Genomic DNA, 20049 nt, shown 5'->3' with positions numbered 1-20049 from the left:
CCTTCCTTTGGTGGATTGTGGTAAGGCTGGAGAAGCAGTCAGAGGAGTGCAAGTGAGCCAGGGAAGGCAGTGGTACAGGTATGGGAGAAGCCCTGACCACCAAGGGGAGGAAGTAGTCAAGGGATGGGGCTGCTGCCTGGAGCATGGTGGGCTCTGCAGAAAGTCTGTTGAATTGAACTGAGAGACACGTAAGATGATAGAGGTTTGGTGATTTAGTGGGCTTTGGCATCCCTAATGAGGGCAATTTCAGTGGAGAGCGGCCACGTGCAGAGGCTGTGGAACAAGGGGATGGTGAGGAAAGGGAGCTAGGTCAGTACACTGTTCTTTAACATGACTTGATGGAGAAGGGAAGGGGACAGGCAGAAACTTGGGAGAATAGCACTGCACTGGGAACATTTCTTTTTTAATTTTATTTTAAAATATTTATTTATTGAATGAAAGATTCTTTAAATCGTTATAGTGTGCAAAAGTTTCACACACGTGATTTCATATAATTCCATAATAACCCTTTTTTCTCCCTACTTCTATATTGCCTATCCCTCCTCCGCCTCCCCCCCCCCCCACTGGTAACCACTGGTTTGTTCTCTATATCTGTGAGCCTGCTTCTTATTTGTTTTATTCACTAGTTTGTTGCATTTTTTAGATTCCACATATAAGCGATATTATAGAGTATTTGTCTTTCTCTGTCTGATTTATTTCACTTAGCATAATGCCCTCCAAGTCCATCCATGTTGCTGCAAATGGCATTATTTCATTCTTTTTATGGCTGAGTAGTATTCCATGGTATATATGTACCACATCTTCTTTATCCATTCATTGGTTAATGCACACTTAGTTTGCTTCCATATTTTGGCTTTTGCAAATAATGCTGCTATGAACATTGGGGTACATGTATCTTTTCGAATTAGTATTTTTGTGTTTTTCAACTCTATACCCAGGAGTGGAAGTGCTGGGTCATATGGTAGGAATATTTCCTTTTTAGGTAGGAGGGACTTGAGAAACCTGTGGAAGGGATGGATGGAAAGGAGAGACTGAAGATAACTGATGGAGTGGGACCCAGTGGGGTGGGAGGCGATGCTCATTAGCCTGGAAAAGAGGAAAAGCTGGAGGAGGAAAGTGAGCCTGACTGAGAATGGAGGGAGTTCCCAGGACAGGGCCTGTCTTTTCAGTACAATATGAAGCAAGGTCACCTGCTCAGAGGAAGTGTGGGTAAGGTTGTGGATTTGAAGTCAGTGACTAAAGACTGTAACAGCTCCTGTGGTGGAAGATGTGTGGGGGCAGCCTGAGATCCAGAGTGTCGAGCAGCAGTAACTGGGCAGAAGTGTGGGAAGATCACTGCTCTGTGTATCCAGGTGTAGCATCCCTGCAGCTACTGATTCTGGGCTCCAGGCTCACCAGGAAGACCGGGGAAACCAGGTGGAGGTGAGAGAGGCCTGGAAGTCAGGCACAAAACAAAATAATGTTTATGGATGGAATGAGAGAGTAGGAAGGAGGAACTGGAGAGGAACACTAGGGGATCACTTACTTTCTTGTGTTCCCCTCTTTTTGTAAAATAGTTAATATCTCTCCCTTATGCTCCCAGCCTTATGCCCCCTATGATTTGTAACTAGTCTCTCACTGCTATTCTAGATGGTGCAGAAAAAATATAATGGAAACTGATCCTGGAATTTACTGGCTGCTAAAATTGATTCCAGGCATCGTGTTAAGCATTTTACATACATCTCTTATTTGCTTCTCACAAAAATCTTCTGAGTTTAAAGAATAAGCTTCAGTATTCCTTTTTAAAGACAGTCACAGAGAGATTAGATAACTTGTTGAGGGTCACACGGCTAGTGAAAGATGAAGTCAAGTTTTGGACCCGGGCAGGTTGACCTGAGCACTTAACCACTTTCTCAAATGGCCTCCCTGCCGAGACCTGCTGTAGGCATCATGGCATGACTGCATCACGTTTTATCAATTGCTCAAATTGTTGTAGTAGCAACAACTAGCGTTTGTTTCGGACTCTACGGTTTGCAAATCATGTCCACGCCCATTATTTCCTTTGATCTTAACAACATTCCTGTGAGGTTTGCAGCCACGTACAGGACTGAGACCTTCAACTCCCCCATCTCTACAGCTTCAGTCCTGGAGGTCTTTGAAGTTTTGTCATTACAGCGTTGTGACCAGGCCAAAGGACTGTACTCTTTTTCTTCTCCCCTCTCATATATACTAGCCTCCTTTTCCTAAAGGAGTTCTCTCCACAGACCTTCTGCTTCTTTTCAGGTCATAGGACTCTGTACGTGGGGGTCCGGATGCCGCTGGGCCGGCAGAGCCATCGGCACCACCGAACCCATGGCCAGAAGCATCGGAGACGAGGGCGGGGCAAGGGAGCCAGCCAGGGGGAGGAAGGCCCCGAGGCCCTGGCCCATGGTAACACCTCGGGAGGGAGGGCGGGTGGGTGTCCATGCGGGGAGGCCTGGTGAGGCCAAAGGGGTATGGGATGGACATGGAGCAGGGGGTGGTCTTGATTCTCTTCCACAGACTTTCCCCAGCTTGCTTCCAGGAAGAAGAAATACCTCTGAGAATCAAAAGTATCTTCCTGAAAACTTCACAGTTCAGGCCCCCCAAATCAATATCATAGAAGGTGAAATCATTTGCTAGAGAATTAGCCATTCTTTTTGATCAAATTCATCAGATTTCTAGTTTCTCATGGGTTTTCTTCAAATGGTCTTACTTAATAATTTTTTCCTCCCATGAAACTGCTTCCAAAGAATAGCTTTTTTTCTGGGAATAAAGAAATCTTTTTGACCTGAGTTCAGGATTATCTTCTGTATGTTCCTGAAGTTGTGAGGCCCCCAGGTGCGCTGAATATGGCAGGATGCTATTTCTGTTCTAAGCTGAGGCTGGGAGCAGACCTTTCTCCGTGGCTGATTTTCCAGACACACCATCTCAGCGTGTTCAGTTCATTCTTGGCACCGAGGAGGATGAAGAGCACGTGCCTCACGAACTGTTCACAGAACTGGATGAGATCTGCCTGAAAGAGGGGGAAGATGCCGAGTGGAGGGAGACAGCCAGGTGAGGCCTTAAGGTAGCCTGGGTCCAGATTTGCTTGGGGCAGACAAATGTGTGCCTTTCCGTGAGTGACAGGCCTGCCTGCCTTTTATTTCTTCATGGGAGACATGACGACTGACATGGGGACTGAGGTGCTAGGGTCCTCTGTGGGAAGTCTTGATGTTGGCCTCTTTGTCATGTCTGTGGTAATACCTATGTCAGTTGACCTTGAGCCTGGGATTGGTGACAGAAACACAGAACGTTAAGGGGGTCCTCTCTTACTAGCTCCTGGGCTCTTAATATTAAAGGTCTGGCTTGGGCTTCCCTGGTGGCGCAATGGTTGAGAGTCCGCCTGCCGATGCAGGGGACACGGGTTCGTGCCCCGGTCTGGGAGGATCCCACATGCCGCGGAGTGGCTGGGCCCCTGAGCCATGGCCACTGAGCCTGTGCGTCCGGAGCCTGTGCTCCGCGACGGGAGAGGCCATAACAGTGAGAGGCCCGCGTACCGCAAAAAGAAAAAAAAAAAAAAAGGTCTGGTTTATAAGATGCCTGAGGGGGCTGCCTTGGTTTAGACCTAGCCCAGCAGACATAGCGTAGGTCCAGGCTTTTCCTGCATGTGAACCATAGCATAATTTGGGTTTTAATTCACTGGAAATTCCAGAATTTTTGAGACATCCCATCGGACAGTCCAACTTCACAGATACCTTTGGGATTATAGCCAGCCCAACAGTAGGCCTCCCTGGATTAGTTGTAGAGTGACTATGCTTGTCTAAGGCCCAAACCCCAGAAGAGCCCTCAGATTGACCAGGGCCATGTCTAGAGCTCCTGCAGTGACTGACAAGTGAGACTTCTGGGTGATACAAAGCCGGCGTACCTGAGCCTCGGGGAAGAAGGTAAGGTGGGTAACCAGCGAAGCGTGGCTCTACCTCTCATTGGAACAGCGCTTCCTGGATACCTGCTGTATCCGTGGGTGTGTTCCCTGGGTAGAGAGGATTAAACAAGCCAGTCAACCTGGTACCAAGCAAGGAGACAATTCGCCTTGTCATTCTGTCTTTGCCAGCGTGTGAAGGTCACACAGATAGGCTTTTTATTTTTGTAAATTAATTAATTAATTAATTTATGGCTGCGTTGGGTCTTCACTGCTGCACGCTGTCCTTCTCTAGTTGTGGCGAGCGAGGGCTACTCTTCGTTGCGGTGCGAGGACTTCTCATTGCGGTGGCGTCTCTTGTTGCGGAGCACAGGCTCTGGACACGCAGGCTCAGCGGCCATGGCTCACGGGCCCAGCCGCTCCACGGCATGTGGGATCCTCCCGGACCGGGGCACGAACCCGTGTCCCCTGCATCGGCAGGCAGACTCTCAACCACTGCGCCACCAGGGAAGCCCCCCAGATAGGCTTTTTAAAAAGATAAATATTATCATTTTATTAATGTGATTTGTCAGTGTATCCATATGATATAGATGAGATCTGTTATTTTTTAATTGCATAGGCAATGTGTGCTCACTATAGAAAATTAGAAAATAAAGATAAGCAAAGAAAGACGAAAATTTCGTGACTACCTACCAAGCCAGGGATAATGAGGAATATAACATTTGATGTCTTATACATGTATGTGTTTGTATTTTAAAATTTTTCTTTAAAGAAAAATGGAATCAGTTTTGCACTGTTTTATAACCTACTTTGTTCACTTACCAGTGTACCCTGAACGTATAGATTAGATTACAGTGTTCAATATGATTATTTGGGTATCTTTCTTTGTGGCTTAGGTTAAAAACTCTCTCCTGGGGGCTTCCCTGGTGGCGCAGTGGTTGAGAGTCCGCCTGCCGATGCAGGGGACACGGGTTCGTGTCCCTGTCCGGGAAGATCCCACATGCTGCAGAGCGTCTGGGCCCGGGAGCCATGGCCGCTGAGCTTGCGCGTCCGGAGCCTGTGCTCTACAGCGGGGGAGGCCACAACAGTGAGAGGCCCGCGTACCGAAAAAAAAAAAAACATAAAAAAAAAACCCCTCTCTCCTGAAAATTCCTCATTTTCTGTCTTTAACATCTGGTTGTTTATAATGCTTCCAGGTGGTTGAAGTTTGAAGAAGATGTTGAGGATGGGGGAGAGCGCTGGAGCAAGCCTTACGTTGCAACCCTTTCACTGCATAGTCTCTTTGAGCTAAGGAGCTGCCTTATTAACGGAACGGTCCTTCTGGATATGCATGCGAACAGCATAGAAGAAATCTCAGGTAAGGTTAGGTGAGAGAAAACAGAGGAATGTTTGTGTCAATTAGGAAGAGTGGTGTAGAGGAAAGAAGAAAGTGGCTGTGTGTCCTTGGGCAAGTCACTTACCTTCCCGACCTCAGCGCCCTCAGCTATGGGATGGGTTTCAAACTAAGAAACTACCCTACCTATTCCACAGGCTTATTATGGGATACAAATGACATGGTGTGAAGTCTTCCATTTGCCTGTTCATTCGGCAAACGTTTATTTTGTATCTATTAATGCTTAATAATGTGCTAGGCACAGGGGAATGAAGATAAGATACAATTTCTGTCCTCAAGGAGCTCCCCTTCTAGTGGGGAAAATAGCCATGGGTGCAAGAAAAGAGCTCTGGTTTGGTAATAATTAGAGAAAGGGGCACCTGGGAGTTGTGCAGAGAAAAGGGGGTTAGAGTGAAAGAAAGATTTAAAAATATGGCAGCTAGGGAAGACACGTATGAACTTGAGCCAAAGTACCCCCACTTCTTCAGCAAGACGTGAAGGGGAGATGTCTGATGGAGTTGCCTGGTACAGGTGAGTGTAAGTTACTATGTTTTAGGAATGGAGTTTGATAAACACCTGGGTGCATGTGAGGATTTTCCTCAGCTTGGCTTTGTTTGGCTGGACAGGTTAAATAAAGATTTCTCCAAACTTTTCTCCATTTCAAGCATCCAAATAATTCTGCCTCTCTGGGATCACATGGGGACCCAGGGAGGGGTGAGTACTGGTGGGATCTGGTGTCACCTCTGAAGGCCCTAAGGGAAAGTTATTCCATGCTTCTTCCAGTTTCTAGTGGCTCTAGGTGTCCCTTAGCTCATGACTGCATAACTCCAATCTGCCTCTGTCTTCACCTGGACTTCTTATCTGTGTCTCTCTCATAAGGATATTTGTCAGTATCATCTAAGATGATCTCATCTTGAGATCCTTAGTTACATCTGGGAAGACCCTTTCCACAAATAAGATCACGCTCACAGGTTCTGGGGGGTTAGTACATAGCCATATCTTTTCTGGGGGAGGCACCGTTCTAACCACCATGAAAGCCAAGAGAGGAGGGAGTTTCAATTCATCAGTGTCAGATGCTATAGAGAGGTCAGGTTAGGTAAGGACCAGAAACATCTGCCAGATTTAGCAACTGGAAGGTTGTTGATGATTTTATTAAAAACAATTTCATGGAGGCAGCCAAATTGCAGGGGTTGAGGAATTTTTCTTTTGAGAACTTTAAGAGATAGGGGAGAGAGAGAGAGAGAAAGAGAAAGAGAGGGAGAGAGGAGGCAGTAGATAATGGGAGACCTGGGGTGGACATTCTCCTTCTTCTTTTTTTTTTCCAAGATGAAGGATCCTGAAACATGTTTATAATATGGGGCAAGGAACCTATCAATATAAAGGTTAAAGATAGAGAAACCTGGATCTTCCACTTAATATTTGAAACAGATTTTCTTTATTTATTGCTTCCAGCACTTGGATAGTCATGGATGGAGTTGGAGTTGAAGACAGGTTGGAGTTTTGGGGGGGTGGGGGAATGGATATGTAGGGTTGAAGTAAAACTGCTGTGGTTCTTCACATCAGGTACCTGAGGTATTCATGTTAGTGATAAGGATAAGTAAACAGTCTCAAGTGTTTACTGTGAATGAGCACTTTATACATCTCATTAATTTTTTTATAACAATCTTCTAAGGTAGGTGATAATATTAGCTCCATATTACAGATGAGGAAACTGAGGTACAGAGAGGTTATCACACAGAAAGTGGTAGAAGTGGGATAACTGTGGACCTTTAGCACTAGAACCCATGCTGTTAACTGGTGTGCTGACTGCCTCTCAGTAGCAGGTATTGGGATTTTTTCCCCCTCAGTTCTGCCAGGCTTGGCAGGTAAAGGTTGATGCTTGGTGGTAATTATGTGGGGTACTTAATCAAGAATGACTTAATTATTCTTGGAAGTTCCACTTTTACATAGTCATTTGGAGTTCTACAGTTATAGTTTCTTTTGACAATCACAGCAATGTTAAAATCTCTGAGAAAGGGAATGTAGAGGAACTTTGGTAGATGACCGAACAAAATGGTAATAATGTGGACTTTTGAGTCAGACAGTCTTGGGTTTGAATCCCAGCTCTGCAACTTACTAGATGTGATACCTTGGGGAATTTTGTAATGTTCGGGCCTCAGTTTCCTGATCTGTAAAAATTGTTATAATGCCACCTAGTTCTCAGGGTTTTTTATAAGGATTAGATTAGATAATTATGTAAAAAGTTCAGAGTGTAGTTCCTAGCACATGTTAAATGCTCAATAGTTTCCATTTCTAATAATAATGATTTGTTACATGAATAACGTATAGTGTGTCACAGCTGCTATCATCAAATAGCTCTTTCAGGCACTGAAGCAGAGACTGTACATCAGTGACCCTGGTAGAACTGCTTCCCCCTACTCGTTGTCCCTTGCCCCTCACCCCACTTGACCTCGGTCTCTTTGGGTTCACTGACCATCAGTCTATGAGTGTTCATGTTAGCACCTGCTTTCCAGACCTGATCCTGGACCAGCAGGAACTGTTCAGTGACCTGAATGACAACATGAGGGTTAAAGTACGGGAAGCCCTTCTCAAAAAGCATCATCATCAGAATGAAAAGAAGAGAAATAACCTCATCCCCATTGTTCGCTCCTTTGCTGAGGCTGGCAAGAAGCAATCTGATCCACATTCGATGGATAAACATGGTAAGATTATTAGGAGTAACTGTTTCCTCTTTTGATTAATAAGACATTTAGGAACTAGTTGGAGATGCTAAGTTGCTAGAGCATAGGGGCTATATTTCTCTAATATGCTTTCATGCTCACTTAGACGCAGTCCTTTTTGGTGGATAGGCACGATGGGTGGCTGGGGCTGGTGACGGTCATCTCTTGTGGCGCTAGGGATGCATGCCTCAGATAGATCTCAGTGGACCCCAGGGGAGAAGTTTGTGCCCCAGAATGGCCTCAGAACTGATGTGGCTTTGGGGAGGTAGCCACATTAGGGATAATTCGGGACCAGAGAAGTTCAACTGGAGCTTTTTAGAAGTAAACAAATGTCTTAGATTAGGGAGGCAAAATGCAGTAGTGTAAACTCTTGAGTCAGATTTCCAGGCTGGAGATTCTGGCTTCACCTTGCAAAGTGTGTGACTTTGGGCAACCTCCAAAACCTTTTTAAGTCTTACTTTCTCCTCTGTAGAATAAGGATAATAATGAGATCTGCTCCCTCAGTCTATAGTGAGGCTTCAATAAATTAATCCATGTAAAGCCCTGGAGCCAGGTGCCTGGTGGGTTGTAAACATTCAGTGAATTTCAGCTGCTGACTAGTTTCCTTTTCTGAGGCCTAATCTATGCTGGTCTCCTTGTCCCCACATTTACTGGATCACAGTGTGCAGGGGATGTGCCTGGGAGGCTAAGTTTTTGAAAAGTTCTCCATAGGACTTTATGGTATGCACTCCTGGTTAAGGATTACTGCCTTTAATAGAGGAAGAAAAGAGGATCACAGATGGTTCAGGAAGAGGGTACAGGAGTAGTAAGACCTCTGTTCCCCCCTTTACTGCTAACTGGTAGGTAAGGAGATAGGTATGTGTGGGTCCTTGCTTCATAGTCATCTGGACCACTTCTCTGTGTGGACTTTGCAGGAGATAGTCATAGCCAGCTGATAATGGACGGGGCATGTCAAAGGGGGAAAGGGCAGGACTCGGAGAATTCTGTTTGATTTTCTCCAAATAGGTCAGACTGTGTCTCCTCAGTCCGTTCCAACTACAAGTCTTGAAGTAAAAAATGGAATGAATTGTGAACACAGTCCCGTGGACTTAAGCAAGGTGAGCAGAGACGTGGAAGTTGGCTTACAGGCCTAAGCAGATCTCTGGTGGAACCCAGAGTCTCATTGCTGGAAGCTGGATAAGCTTTGGCATTTCAACACCCTTTCTCCAGGACCAGAGCCCCTTCTGCAGAAAAGGAGGCCCATCTGCTCATGTCTTCTTCCTTCTCCAGCCCAGACCTCTCTGACTCATCAGCTTGTTCCCCAGATTCAACATGCTGAAACCCACTAGCCACTGATAATCCTCCCTGCCACACACCTCCTCCTATATTTTCTGATACCTGCTCTCCGGTGGCTCCTTCTTAGCCTCCAAGGGTTCTGCAGAAGCAGTATCTTTGCTACTGTCTCCTAAAACTACTTTGTGGTTGAAACTCCTCTTGGGGACTGTGGGTTGGTGTCTGAGGCCTCCCGCAGGAGCAGGGCCCCCTGCAGCTTCCAGCTCAAACCGTGATCTCCCTGCCGCCAGCCTCTCCTTGCTCTGGTCTCTCCCCGACACTGTCCTTCCAAAATGCAGACAGTGTCCTGTCACTTCTCAGCTCGTAAGGCTCCCTGAAACCTCCGACAAAGCATTCCAGTATTTTAAAATGGAAACAATTCGACCTGGGGCTTCAAAAACATTCTTCTTTGGGGAGGCATGGTGTAATGGAATTCAAATCAGAGCCCCTGGATTTAAATTCTCTCTCTTAGAAGCTCTGTCGTCCTGGGCAAGTCAACTTCACTTCTCTGGGTCTCAGTGGCTCCATTCATTTTTTAAAATAAAAAGTGAGGCTAATTAGACCTTACAGAGCTATTGTAAGGATCAAGTGAAGTAGTATGAGAAAACGTGTTAAATCAAAAATGATTTATGAATGTCCGTTATGAGGGGGGTGACGGATGTGTGAGGTGACGGTTCCCACACTGTCAGGGGGTGCTTTGGATTTTCAGGTCGACCTTCATTTCATGAAGAAAATTCCCACTGGGGCAGAGGCCTCGAATGTCCTGGTTGGAGAGGTGGACTCTCTGGGCCGCCCTGTTGTCGCCTTTGTGAGGCTGTCTCCAGCAGTCCTTCTCTCGGGCCTGACAGAAGTGCCCATCCCAACAAGGTAAAGACCTGGACCGCAAAGCTCAGTGTGTTCCGTCTGGTGTGCAGGTTTGTGTGTGCTCTGGTGGAAGAAACCAGCTAATGCCAAAATGGAGGATTGATTAATTTGGGGAATGCTGTTTAAAATTCAGCAGTGATCTCAGAAAACTGGGGTATATTTGATCAACCTCTGTGCGGAAGAATTGTAAGACTTTTAAGGCTATGACGGTTCAGTTTCTATGACCTTGGAAATGGAGAACCAGAGTGTTCAAGGGCCACTTGCTTGCTGGGATGGGAAGCCTGTCTTGCTCTCCCTGTTCTGCCAAGCTGTATCCCAGGGAAACATCTCTGACCAAAGGTATTGATGTCTCTTTCAGGCAGGATTTGTATGGTTTACAAGTATGTCCACATTTGTTCAAAAGGCTATTCATGTGCTCTGAAGGTGGTGATTCAGGTGATTCAGGGCCCCATTAATTACAGAGTATTCAGATGTCCGGGACACAATTTAGACTCCTCTACAGGGCTTGATCATTTCAACTCCCTTATCCCTCTCCTCTCCCCATCATTTTCTTATTAGAGCAATGAATGAGATTCAGATAAACCTTGAATTTGCACTACAATGCCATGTTTTGAAAAAGTGTCCTTCCTATAGTAAGGAATTGTGTCTATGGAAACCCTGAGAATTATAACCACATTATTGAATGGAGTTGTACAGGTGGCTTCCAATGCCTACAGTGGAGCTGTTAGGTCAAGGCTACTCATATTGCTCCATCATTAGTCTGTCTCCTTTTATTGAAGGTACTGTGATGATTTCTGTTTGGTAGGAAAGAGAAATGTTCTGCTGTTGAGAGAGGAAAGATGCCACTTCTTTATATTTACTTACGTAGTTTAATCCTTTTTGTGTGTTGCCAGATTTTTGTTTATCCTCTTGGGTCCAGTAGGGAAAGGTCAGCAGTACCATGAGATTGGAAGATCCATGGCCACCATCATGACAGACGAGGTACGCACACCACTTCTGCTTTTCATGCATTCATCTTGTAAATGTTTATTGAGCATTTACTCTGTGCCAGGCATTGTGCTAGTCATTGGGGATAAAATAATTATAATCGTGATGTTTGCTGGAAAGCAGTGCAGGTCACGTCTCTGAGGACCAAGCCCTCTGGGGGATTTTTCTTCCTCTGTCATCTCTCCCTTTTTGAATAATCAAGGATGCAGAGAAATCTTTCTCTGGGAAAATTATTTTTGCCAAGTAGGGTACCTAGAGAGAAAGATATTAAGGCTGACTTAACTTTCTAGATCTAGAAGATGGTTAATTAAATGCATCCAAGCTATTTACATAAAGAAACCTCACCCCCATTTCACGTAAATGAGACCAGTTAGTATAAGGGTCAGGGGGATGCTCTCGGGCACTGTCATGTGAATGTACCAGGGTGACTAGACGCTTCAGCTGCCGTGGTCCTGAACCCCCACTGCATCCCTGCTGAGAACTGTGCTGCTCAGGTAAGTTGCAAAGTAAGGCATATGTCTTAGCAGGCAGAGGGGCATGGGCTGTGTTTTATCAGCTGTCTGGTTCGGAGGCATATTGGAGGCCTATGAGGAACCTTTATTAGGATTTCCATCCAGTTTTTTCTACCCATTATGATCAGGAAAATTCCTCATGCATCTTGGCTTTCGTTCCATTCTTTGAGGAGATAACAGAATTATAAAACTTTAGAGTCATTTTATCTCTTTCTATACTAATAGACATATATTTAGTTCTTTTTGACTCATCTCATCTTTAGATTCTTTTTTTATTGTTTTATCCTAGCACTTCTCTAAGTGCTAAAGTTATCTACATTTCAGATCCCCATGACAGAGATAAAAATCAAGAGGTTTTATTTATCTTTCACCATATCCATTGGTGATTGTTTTAAGTAAAGTGACTTGTAGTTTTCCTGAGGATATTTTTCTTCTCTGTAGATTTTTCATGATGTGGCATATAAGGCAAAAGAGCGGGACGATCTCCTGGCGGGGATTGATGAGTTCCTAGACCAGGTGACGGTGCTGCCTCCAGGGGAGTGGGACCCCTCCATTAGAATTGAGCCACCCAAAAACGTCCCTTCCCAGGTAATGTATGCACATGAGCCAGTGGTGGCTTAGTATCACTTACTGAGTGCACACCATGGACAAAGCAAAGACCAGGCGGGTGTATGCTAAATAAGTTGAGATGTGGTTCTGTTTCTGGGCACCTAGAATGTCAGAACAGTAATAAAATATGAATATGCAGTAACATAGATGGGCTCAGGTGTGATGGGGTCAGTCAGGATTACCCTGGGATGAATTTTAAGCCAACTTTTGAAGGATTGATGTAGAATGGCAGAGAGGAGAGGAGAGGACATTTCTTGGGAGCATATCATGAATGAAGCCATTAAATGAAAAGAGGTAGTTGTATAGAGAGAGCAAATAGAGCCCCTCACACTTTTTTTGAGAGGTTAAAGATGGAAGGGAACTTCTACTGTACACTAGTCCCCAGGCCAGGTTCTTTACATATGCTAATTCAACCTCCCAGTAACATCTCCATATAGGTATTGTTATTCTTTGTTTTACAAATGAGGAATAAAAAAACTATCTTCAAGGTTTTACGGTAAAGATTACACACAGCTTTGAAACTTGAACTTAGGTCACATCTGATGCCAAAGTCTCCACTTTTCTGTCTCACCAGTGGAGAGGAGGAGAAATTTTTTTTTTTTTTTTTTCAGGAAAGACAGTAAACTCCTCCAAATCAGTAAATGCATTGGAAAGCTATAACAAACAATTGGGTATTTTGGGGCTGCTTTTGGATTTTCTCATCACCAACCACCACGCCTGCCCACCAGCAGGAAAGACAGAATACAGGGCTGAGTTTGTTAATTTTGCGGTCTTCTGTTAAAAGGAGAAAAGGAAAATGCCTGGAGTTCCAAATGGAAATGTTTGCCACATAGAACCAGAACCACATGGGGGCCACAGCGGGCCAGAACTTCAACGCACTGGGCGGTAAGTTCTGGAATGTTTCACAGCTGATACTGCTTACCAGACAGAAGTTGTATAAAGGAATGAGGCATCCTCTTTACTTTCAGCCTTCTTCTCTGTAGTATCTTTATTGGCTGGGAATGACTTTTCAAATGGAACCACTGACTATAAGTATTACAAATATATCAAATATTATATTCATTCATTCAAATTTCTCAAACCACCTAACATGTTCTGTCTCACCTCCTGGCCTTCCCTCAGGAGGTGAGACAGAACACGTTCCCTCTGATTTAAACACTTGTCCCCTTCCTCCTTTCCTGGCTGACTGCTTCTTATCTTTTGACGCAGCTTAGGTGTCACTTCCTTTGGAGAGCCTTGCAGGACACTCTTTAGAGGAGGTTAGGTGTTCCTGCTAGGTGGTGTCCCAGCTTTGAGCTCTGTCCCCTGACCGCCTGCCACCTTCCCCCCAGCCACCTGTTATAGTCCTGGTCATACTTTATTACTATTTATTGATGTGATGTCTTTCCTGCCAGAATGTTTGCTCCATAAGGGCAGGGACCCCATTATATTCCTAGCACCCAGCACAGTGCCCTGCACAGAGTAGGCACTCAATTAATATCTGGTGAATGAATGAATGAGTGAATGAACGCTTTTAGAATGATGTCTGTTCCGTAGCATGAATGGACAAGGTATGGATAAATATTGAATGGTTAAGTTAAGAAACCCCTTGAGGTAGGGAAATAGGTACTATTTTAGGTGTGTGTCTCAGAATAGGCAACCTACTCTTCTGGGCCCAGATTTTAGGACAGATGTCCAAGGAGGAGGTTCTCTATGGTAGGTGAGGAAAGCAGGTCCCCAGGCTGGGAGGCTTTATATTCCAGGTAGGAAGGCAGTAAAAGCGGATGATATTCTGGGTTGGAGTGGCATCCAGAGGTGTCCCCCAGATCGTGGGAGAAGGTTCAGTCTATGGCTCTGGCTCTGTAAGTTGTGCTTATGTCTAAGAAGGATCTGTTGGGCGGAGATTCTCAGGACAGGACTCAGATGATGGAAAGGAGTTTTTACTGCCGTCTATTCTATGGCTTTCACCTTATTTTTTCCTCCTTGCTTGAAGTTGCTTTCCTTATTTCCCTATCCTCAGTACCCTGCCTAATGGAAACTCAAGGTTGTTTTTTTTTAAAATTCTGGAGAGCGATTTATTTTTGCATTCTTGGAAATTCAGGGAGAGAAAGGAGAGGAGACTGAGAAGCAGGAGAGAATGGCACTTAACTAGCAGTGTCCTGATGGGGAGTATGCATCTGGTCGAAGGAATGTATTAGAGGGCGGGGAAAGATAACTGGGCTCTGGGGAGGGATCACTGGAGGAAAGGAGGAGCCTTTTGATGGAAGGGGTCACTGAAAAGAGGGAGCAAGCTCCAAGAGTGAGTTTCACGTTTTCGTTACAGTTGGAAGAGGTCCGAATTGGGTGGGGAGGCCTGGTATTGAGAAGCAGTTCGAAGGAAGCATCTGTCTTTAGAATAGTTTCCAGGATTGAGACTGCCTTAGATGAAGTGGTGTTATTTTTTAATAAAATTATTTATTTATTTATTTTTGGCTGCGTTGGGTCTTCATTGCTGCACGCGGGCTTTCTCTACTTGCGGCGAGCAGGGGCTACTCTTCGTTGCAGTGCGCAGGCTTCTCATTGCAGTGGCTTCTCTTGTCGTGGAGCAGGGGCTCTAGGTGCGAGGGCTTCAGTAGTTGTGGCTCGCGGGCTCTAGAGCGCAGGCTCAGTAGTTGTGGTGCACGGGCTTAGTTGCTCTGCGGCATGTGGGATCTTCCCGGACCAGGGCTCGAACCCGTGTCCCCTGCACTGGCAGGCGGATTCTTTTTTTTTTTTTTTTTTCCATTTTTTTTAAGTTTATTTATTTATTTTTTTAATTAGTTTCTGCTTTATAACAAAGTGAATCAGTCATACATATACATCTGTTCCCACATCCCTTCCCTCATGCATCTCCCTCCCTCCCACCCTCCCCATCCCACCCCTCCAGGCGGTCACAAAGCACCGAGCTGATCTCCCTGTGCTCTGCGGCTGCTTCCCACTATCTATCTACCTGACGTTTGGTAGTGTATACACGTCCATGCCTCTCTTTCGCCTTGTCACAGCCCACCCTTCCCCCTCCCCATATCCTCAAGTCCATTCTCAAGTAGGTCTGCGTCTTCATTCCCGTTTTGCCCCTAGGTTCTTCATGACATTTTTTTTTTAAATTCCGTATATATGTGTTAGCATACGGTATTTGTCTTTCTCTTTCTGACTAACTTCACTCTGTATGACAGACTCTAGGTCTATCCACCTCATTACAAATAGCTCAGTTTCGTTTCTTTTTATGGCTGAGTAATATTCCATTGTATATATGTGCCACATCTTCTTTATCCATTCATCCGATGATGGACACTTAGGTTGTTTCCAGCTCCGGGCTATTGTGAATAGAGCTGCAATGAACATTTTGGTACATGTCTCTTTTGGAATTATGGTTTTCTCAGGGTATATGCCCAGTAGTGGGATTGCTGGGTCATATGGTAGTTCTATTTGTAGTTTTTTAAGGAACCTCCATACCGTTCTCCATAGTGGCTGTACCAATTCACATTCCCACCAGCAGTGCAAGAGTGTTCCCTTTTCTCCACACCCTCTCCAGCATTTATTGTTTCTAGATTTCTCTTTTTTTTTTTTTTAATTAGTTTCTGCTTTATAACAAAGTGAATCAGTCATACATATACATCTGTTCCCACATCCCTTCCCTCATGCATCTCCCTCCCTCCCACCCTTCCCATCCCACCCCTCCAGGCGGTCACAAAGCACCGAGCTGATCTCCCTGTGCTCTGCGGCTGCTTCCCACTATCTATCTACCTTACGTTTGGTAGTGTATATATGTCCATGCCTCTCTTTCGCTTTGTCACAGCTTACCCTTCCCCCTCCCCATATCCTCAAGTCCATTCTCAAGTAGGTCTGTGTCTTTATTCTCGTTTTGCCCCTAGGTTCTTCATGACATTTTTTTTTTAAATTCCGTATATATGTGTTAGCATACGGTATTTGTCTTTCTCTTTCTGACTAACTTCACTCTGTATGACAGACTCTAGGTCTATCCACCTCATTACAAATAGCTCAGTTTCGTTTCTTTTTATGGCTGAGTAATATTCCATTGTATATATGTGCCACATCTTCTTTATCCATTCATCCGATGATGGACACTTAGGTTGTTTCCAGCTCCGGGCTATTGTGAATAGAGCTGCAATGAACATTTTGGTACATGTCTCTTTTGGAATTATGGTTTTCTCAGGGTATATGCCCAGTAGTGGGATTGCTGGGTCATATGGTAGTTCTATTTGTAGTTTTTTAAGGAACCTCCATACCGTTCTCCATAGTGGCTGTACCAATTCACATTCCCACCAGCAGTGCAAGAGTGTTCCCTTTTCTCCACACCCTCTCCAGCATTTATTGTTTCTAGATTCCTTGATGATGGCCATTCTGACTGGTGTGAGATGATATCTCATTGTAGTTTTGATTTGCATTTCTCTAATGATTAATGATGTTGAGCATTCTTTCATGTGTTTGTTGGCAGTCTGTATATCTTCTTTGGAGAAATGCCTATTTAAGTCTTCTGCCCATTTTTGGATTGGGTTGTCTGTTTTTTTGCTATTGAGCTGCATGAGCTGTTTATAAATTTTGGAGATTAATCCTTTGTCAGTTGCTTCATTTGCAAATATTTTCTCCCATTCTGAGGGTTGTCTTTTGGTCTTCTTTATGGTTTCCTTTGCTGTGCAAAAGCTTTGAAGTTTCATTAGGTCCCATTTGTTTATCTTTGTTTTTATTTCCATTTCTCTAGGAGGTGGGTCCAAAAGGATCTTGCTGTGATTTATGTCATAGAGTGTTCTACCTATGTTTTCCTCTAAGAGTTTGATAGTTTCTGGCCTTACATTTAAGTCTTTAATCCATTTTGAGCTTATTTTTGTGTATGGTGCTAGGGAATGATCTAATCTCAAACTTTTACATGTCCCTGTCCAGTTTTCCCAGCACCACTTATTGAAGAGGCTGTCCTTTCTCCACTGTACATTCCTGCCTCCTTTATCAAAGATAAGTTGGCCATATGTGCGTGGGTTTATCTCTGGGCTTTCTATCCTGATCCACTGATCTATCTTTCTGTTTTTATGCCAGTACCAGACTGTCTTAATTACTGTAGCTTTGTAGTATAGTCTGAAGTCAGGGAGCCTGATTCCTCCAGCTCCGTTTTTCGTTCTCAAGATTGCTTTAGCTATTCGGGGCCTTTTGTTTTTCCAAACAAATTTTGAAATTTTTTGTTCTAGTTCTGTGAAAAATGGGCAGGCGGATTCTTAACCACTGCACCACCAGAGAAGTCCCAAGGTAGTGTTTTTTAAGGGAAGGGTCTTGGGTTTGGATTTGATAGAATTTCAGAGTTATGATTTATCCTTTTGACTGTAAAGCCAACAGCTTTCCTCCAAACACATAATCCATGCAGAGGTGAGATCTCATCTTTCTTTTGGTATCAGAAAGAGGAGAATAAACTAGGCGGGCAGTCACTTGTAATCAATTCCACGTGGGGGTTTGGGAGCTCATTAGATTGGATCTCAACAGTTATTGAACCTTGGAAATGGCGCCTATCATCTCAAAAGAAAATCCCGTAGAGCCAGGACCGACATACACTTAATCAGCAGCCCCAAGTACCTTTACTCACAAATTCAAATGGGGTTTGAGGAAGCTCTCCCATAATGTTGACTGAGGAGCTGCTGGAATTGACAAAGCGGAAAGGAAGGGTCACCTGGACGCAGAGCCTCACTCTGCTTACTGTGGGAGACGCTGCCTCTTCCTGAGCTCCGGAAGTTTTCCTCAGTCCTCAAGACATGTGACCTTCCTCCCCTTGTAGCCTTTTAGGTCAGGTGACCTGATGCTCATACTGGGGATCATAGTTGATGCCAGCTCTGGCTCTTTTCCCAATCTCAAATTACGTAGGGGTGAACGTGAACCTTCCCCTGCAGATGGACATCCTAGAATTTTCTGGACCTTCCTGGACTTCACCGACTAAAAATGCATTAGCCTGGGCTTTATAATTCTTCATACCTTTAGCTGTGTTTCTTTGAGGTGGGGCACAACCTGGGGGTGCCATCCTCGTCGGATGGAGAGGTAGTTAAGCTGCGGTAGCGTAGGCTCTAAGAAGGCGGGAAAGGAGGCAGAGTTGAGAACGGTCTGAGTTGTGTATGAGCTGACCTGCCAAGCCAGGCTGAGACAGTGTCTTGGGCCTCCCTGATGTTGACATAGGCCATGATGCCAAGGCCTTCCCATACAGAACAAAGAGGAAAGTCTAACTAGAGTGTTCCTAGGCCAGAAGCTTCACAGCAGAGAGGATACTCTGCAAAGGGGTTTTCCAAGGTAGATTTGTGTACCTCACTGGGGAGGCCATGTTTGGGAAGGGTTGATGAAAGAGAAGAATCAGGAGCTGCTATCTCGATGATCGCCCCCCACACTTCAAACAGGTTTCTTCCAAAGCACAGCAGACAAATGGATGGCTGGCCTGTCCCTAAAGCCCTCCTGAGAGGGCTTCCTAAGTCAGTGCTCCAGAGCCTAGGGACCCTCTACACGGGTAAGTCCTTTCTTGCATCAAGCTTAAATTCATATCCCTGTGTGCCTCCTGCCCATCCCCCCCCAAAACTTGAACACCAAGGGTAGTGTTGAAAGGGAAAGGAAGTCTCAAATGTGGAGGGAAGCTTCCATGTCTGATTACTGTCTGTGCTAGATGTGCTATTACGGTCTGCGTGAGTGAGGGATGAGGCTGACGCCATGAACAGTATTCGGAAATCATTTTGTTAATTTATAGTTCTACCATCAATAGGAGCCTCAGATCTTTTCTCTCCCCTTTCAATCACTAGGCAGACAGATGTCCTTCCTTTCTGTGGCTTCTCATCAAGCCGTTTCACATAAATCTTCTGCCCATTACTCACAGACACTCCTCCCTGAATAACGAGCCTCCCACATCCAGGAGGACCAATCATGGCAGCACCATAGGGTGAGGCTCATTACTGTAGAAGGGAATTCTCCCAGAATAATGCCCTTCAGAGGAAGGCCACTGGTGATTGGGAGGTGATATTCACACGGTACTAAAGATGCTATGTTGGCTAAGGACCTAGAAACACTTGAATCTTGCCCCAGACTAATCACGGTTGCCCGTAAGGTCCTTGAGGGGCTATCCACTCAGAGGAGAAAGCAGGACCAAGTGACATTTTATTACAAACTGTAACCTTGGTCCCAAACCCTGAGGCGGAACTCTTACGCTCTAGGTTGGACCCTGTGGATGGCTCCTTACCTCAGCTAGTTTTGCTAGACAGGCTAAAACCAAAGCAGGTCACAAGGCTGGCTTTGCCTTTCTCCCCTAAACCCAGACCCAGATTGTGTTGTTACTGCTGTAAGGTGAAGAAGTATGAATCCCAACTGTGCCCCTCAAACCAGAGGAAAAGAACAACTGGGTCAAATAAAACAGCATGTGCCCTGTGTCCACCTGCCAGATGAGAGAGGGAGCTTTTGAATGGAGAAAGAGCTGGCTGGGCCTTCTCCCCGGGCATACAGGTCCCAGGCCTTGTGTGACACAGGGCAAAGAGAAAGAAAGAGCTAGCCAAGCCTCCTTTCATGAGAGAGTAGCTCGGTTTTTTGTTTTTTGTTTTTTTAGTTTTTTATTATAGAAAATTTCAAACATAAACAAGGAGAGGACAGTGTAATGAACCCCCCACGTGACCGTCAATAGTTATCAACATTTTGCCAATCTTGTTTCATCTCTTTCTCCCCCACTTAATTGTTTTGTTTTTATGTTTTCTAGATTATTTTAAACCACATCACCAGTAGCATGTCATTTCCCCTGTAACTACTTGAGCAGGTATC

At 45.0% G+C, this 20049-nt stretch overlaps 1 protein-coding gene across 5 annotated transcripts in view; it reads left to right on the top strand.

Moving 5' to 3' along the window:
- SLC4A8 (solute carrier family 4 member 8) overlaps positions 1-20049 on the top strand; it is a 79760-nt gene that overhangs the window by 23364 nt on the left and 36347 nt on the right. For all 5 annotated transcript variants that reach the window (XM_081249676.1, XM_081249679.1, XM_081249678.1 and 2 more), the window contains exons 3-11: positions 2263-2409; positions 2919-3054; positions 5095-5255; positions 7784-7972; positions 8996-9087; positions 10011-10168; positions 11059-11146; positions 12106-12252; positions 13058-13158. In XM_081249676.1, the coding sequence (XP_081105802.1) occupies positions 2263-2409; positions 2919-3054; positions 5095-5255; positions 7784-7972; positions 8996-9087; positions 10011-10168; positions 11059-11146; positions 12106-12252; positions 13058-13158 (1219 nt within the window). The remainder of the gene's footprint in view (positions 1-2262; positions 2410-2918; positions 3055-5094; positions 5256-7783; positions 7973-8995; positions 9088-10010; positions 10169-11058; positions 11147-12105; positions 12253-13057; positions 13159-20049) is intronic.

This window comes from Mesoplodon bidens (genome assembly GCF_964165515.1).
Source record: "Mesoplodon bidens genome assembly, chromosome: 11".
NCBI classification, from domain to species: domain Eukaryota; kingdom Metazoa; phylum Chordata; class Mammalia; order Artiodactyla; family Ziphiidae; genus Mesoplodon; species Mesoplodon bidens.
This window is presented reverse-complemented; position numbering and strand designations above follow the sequence as displayed.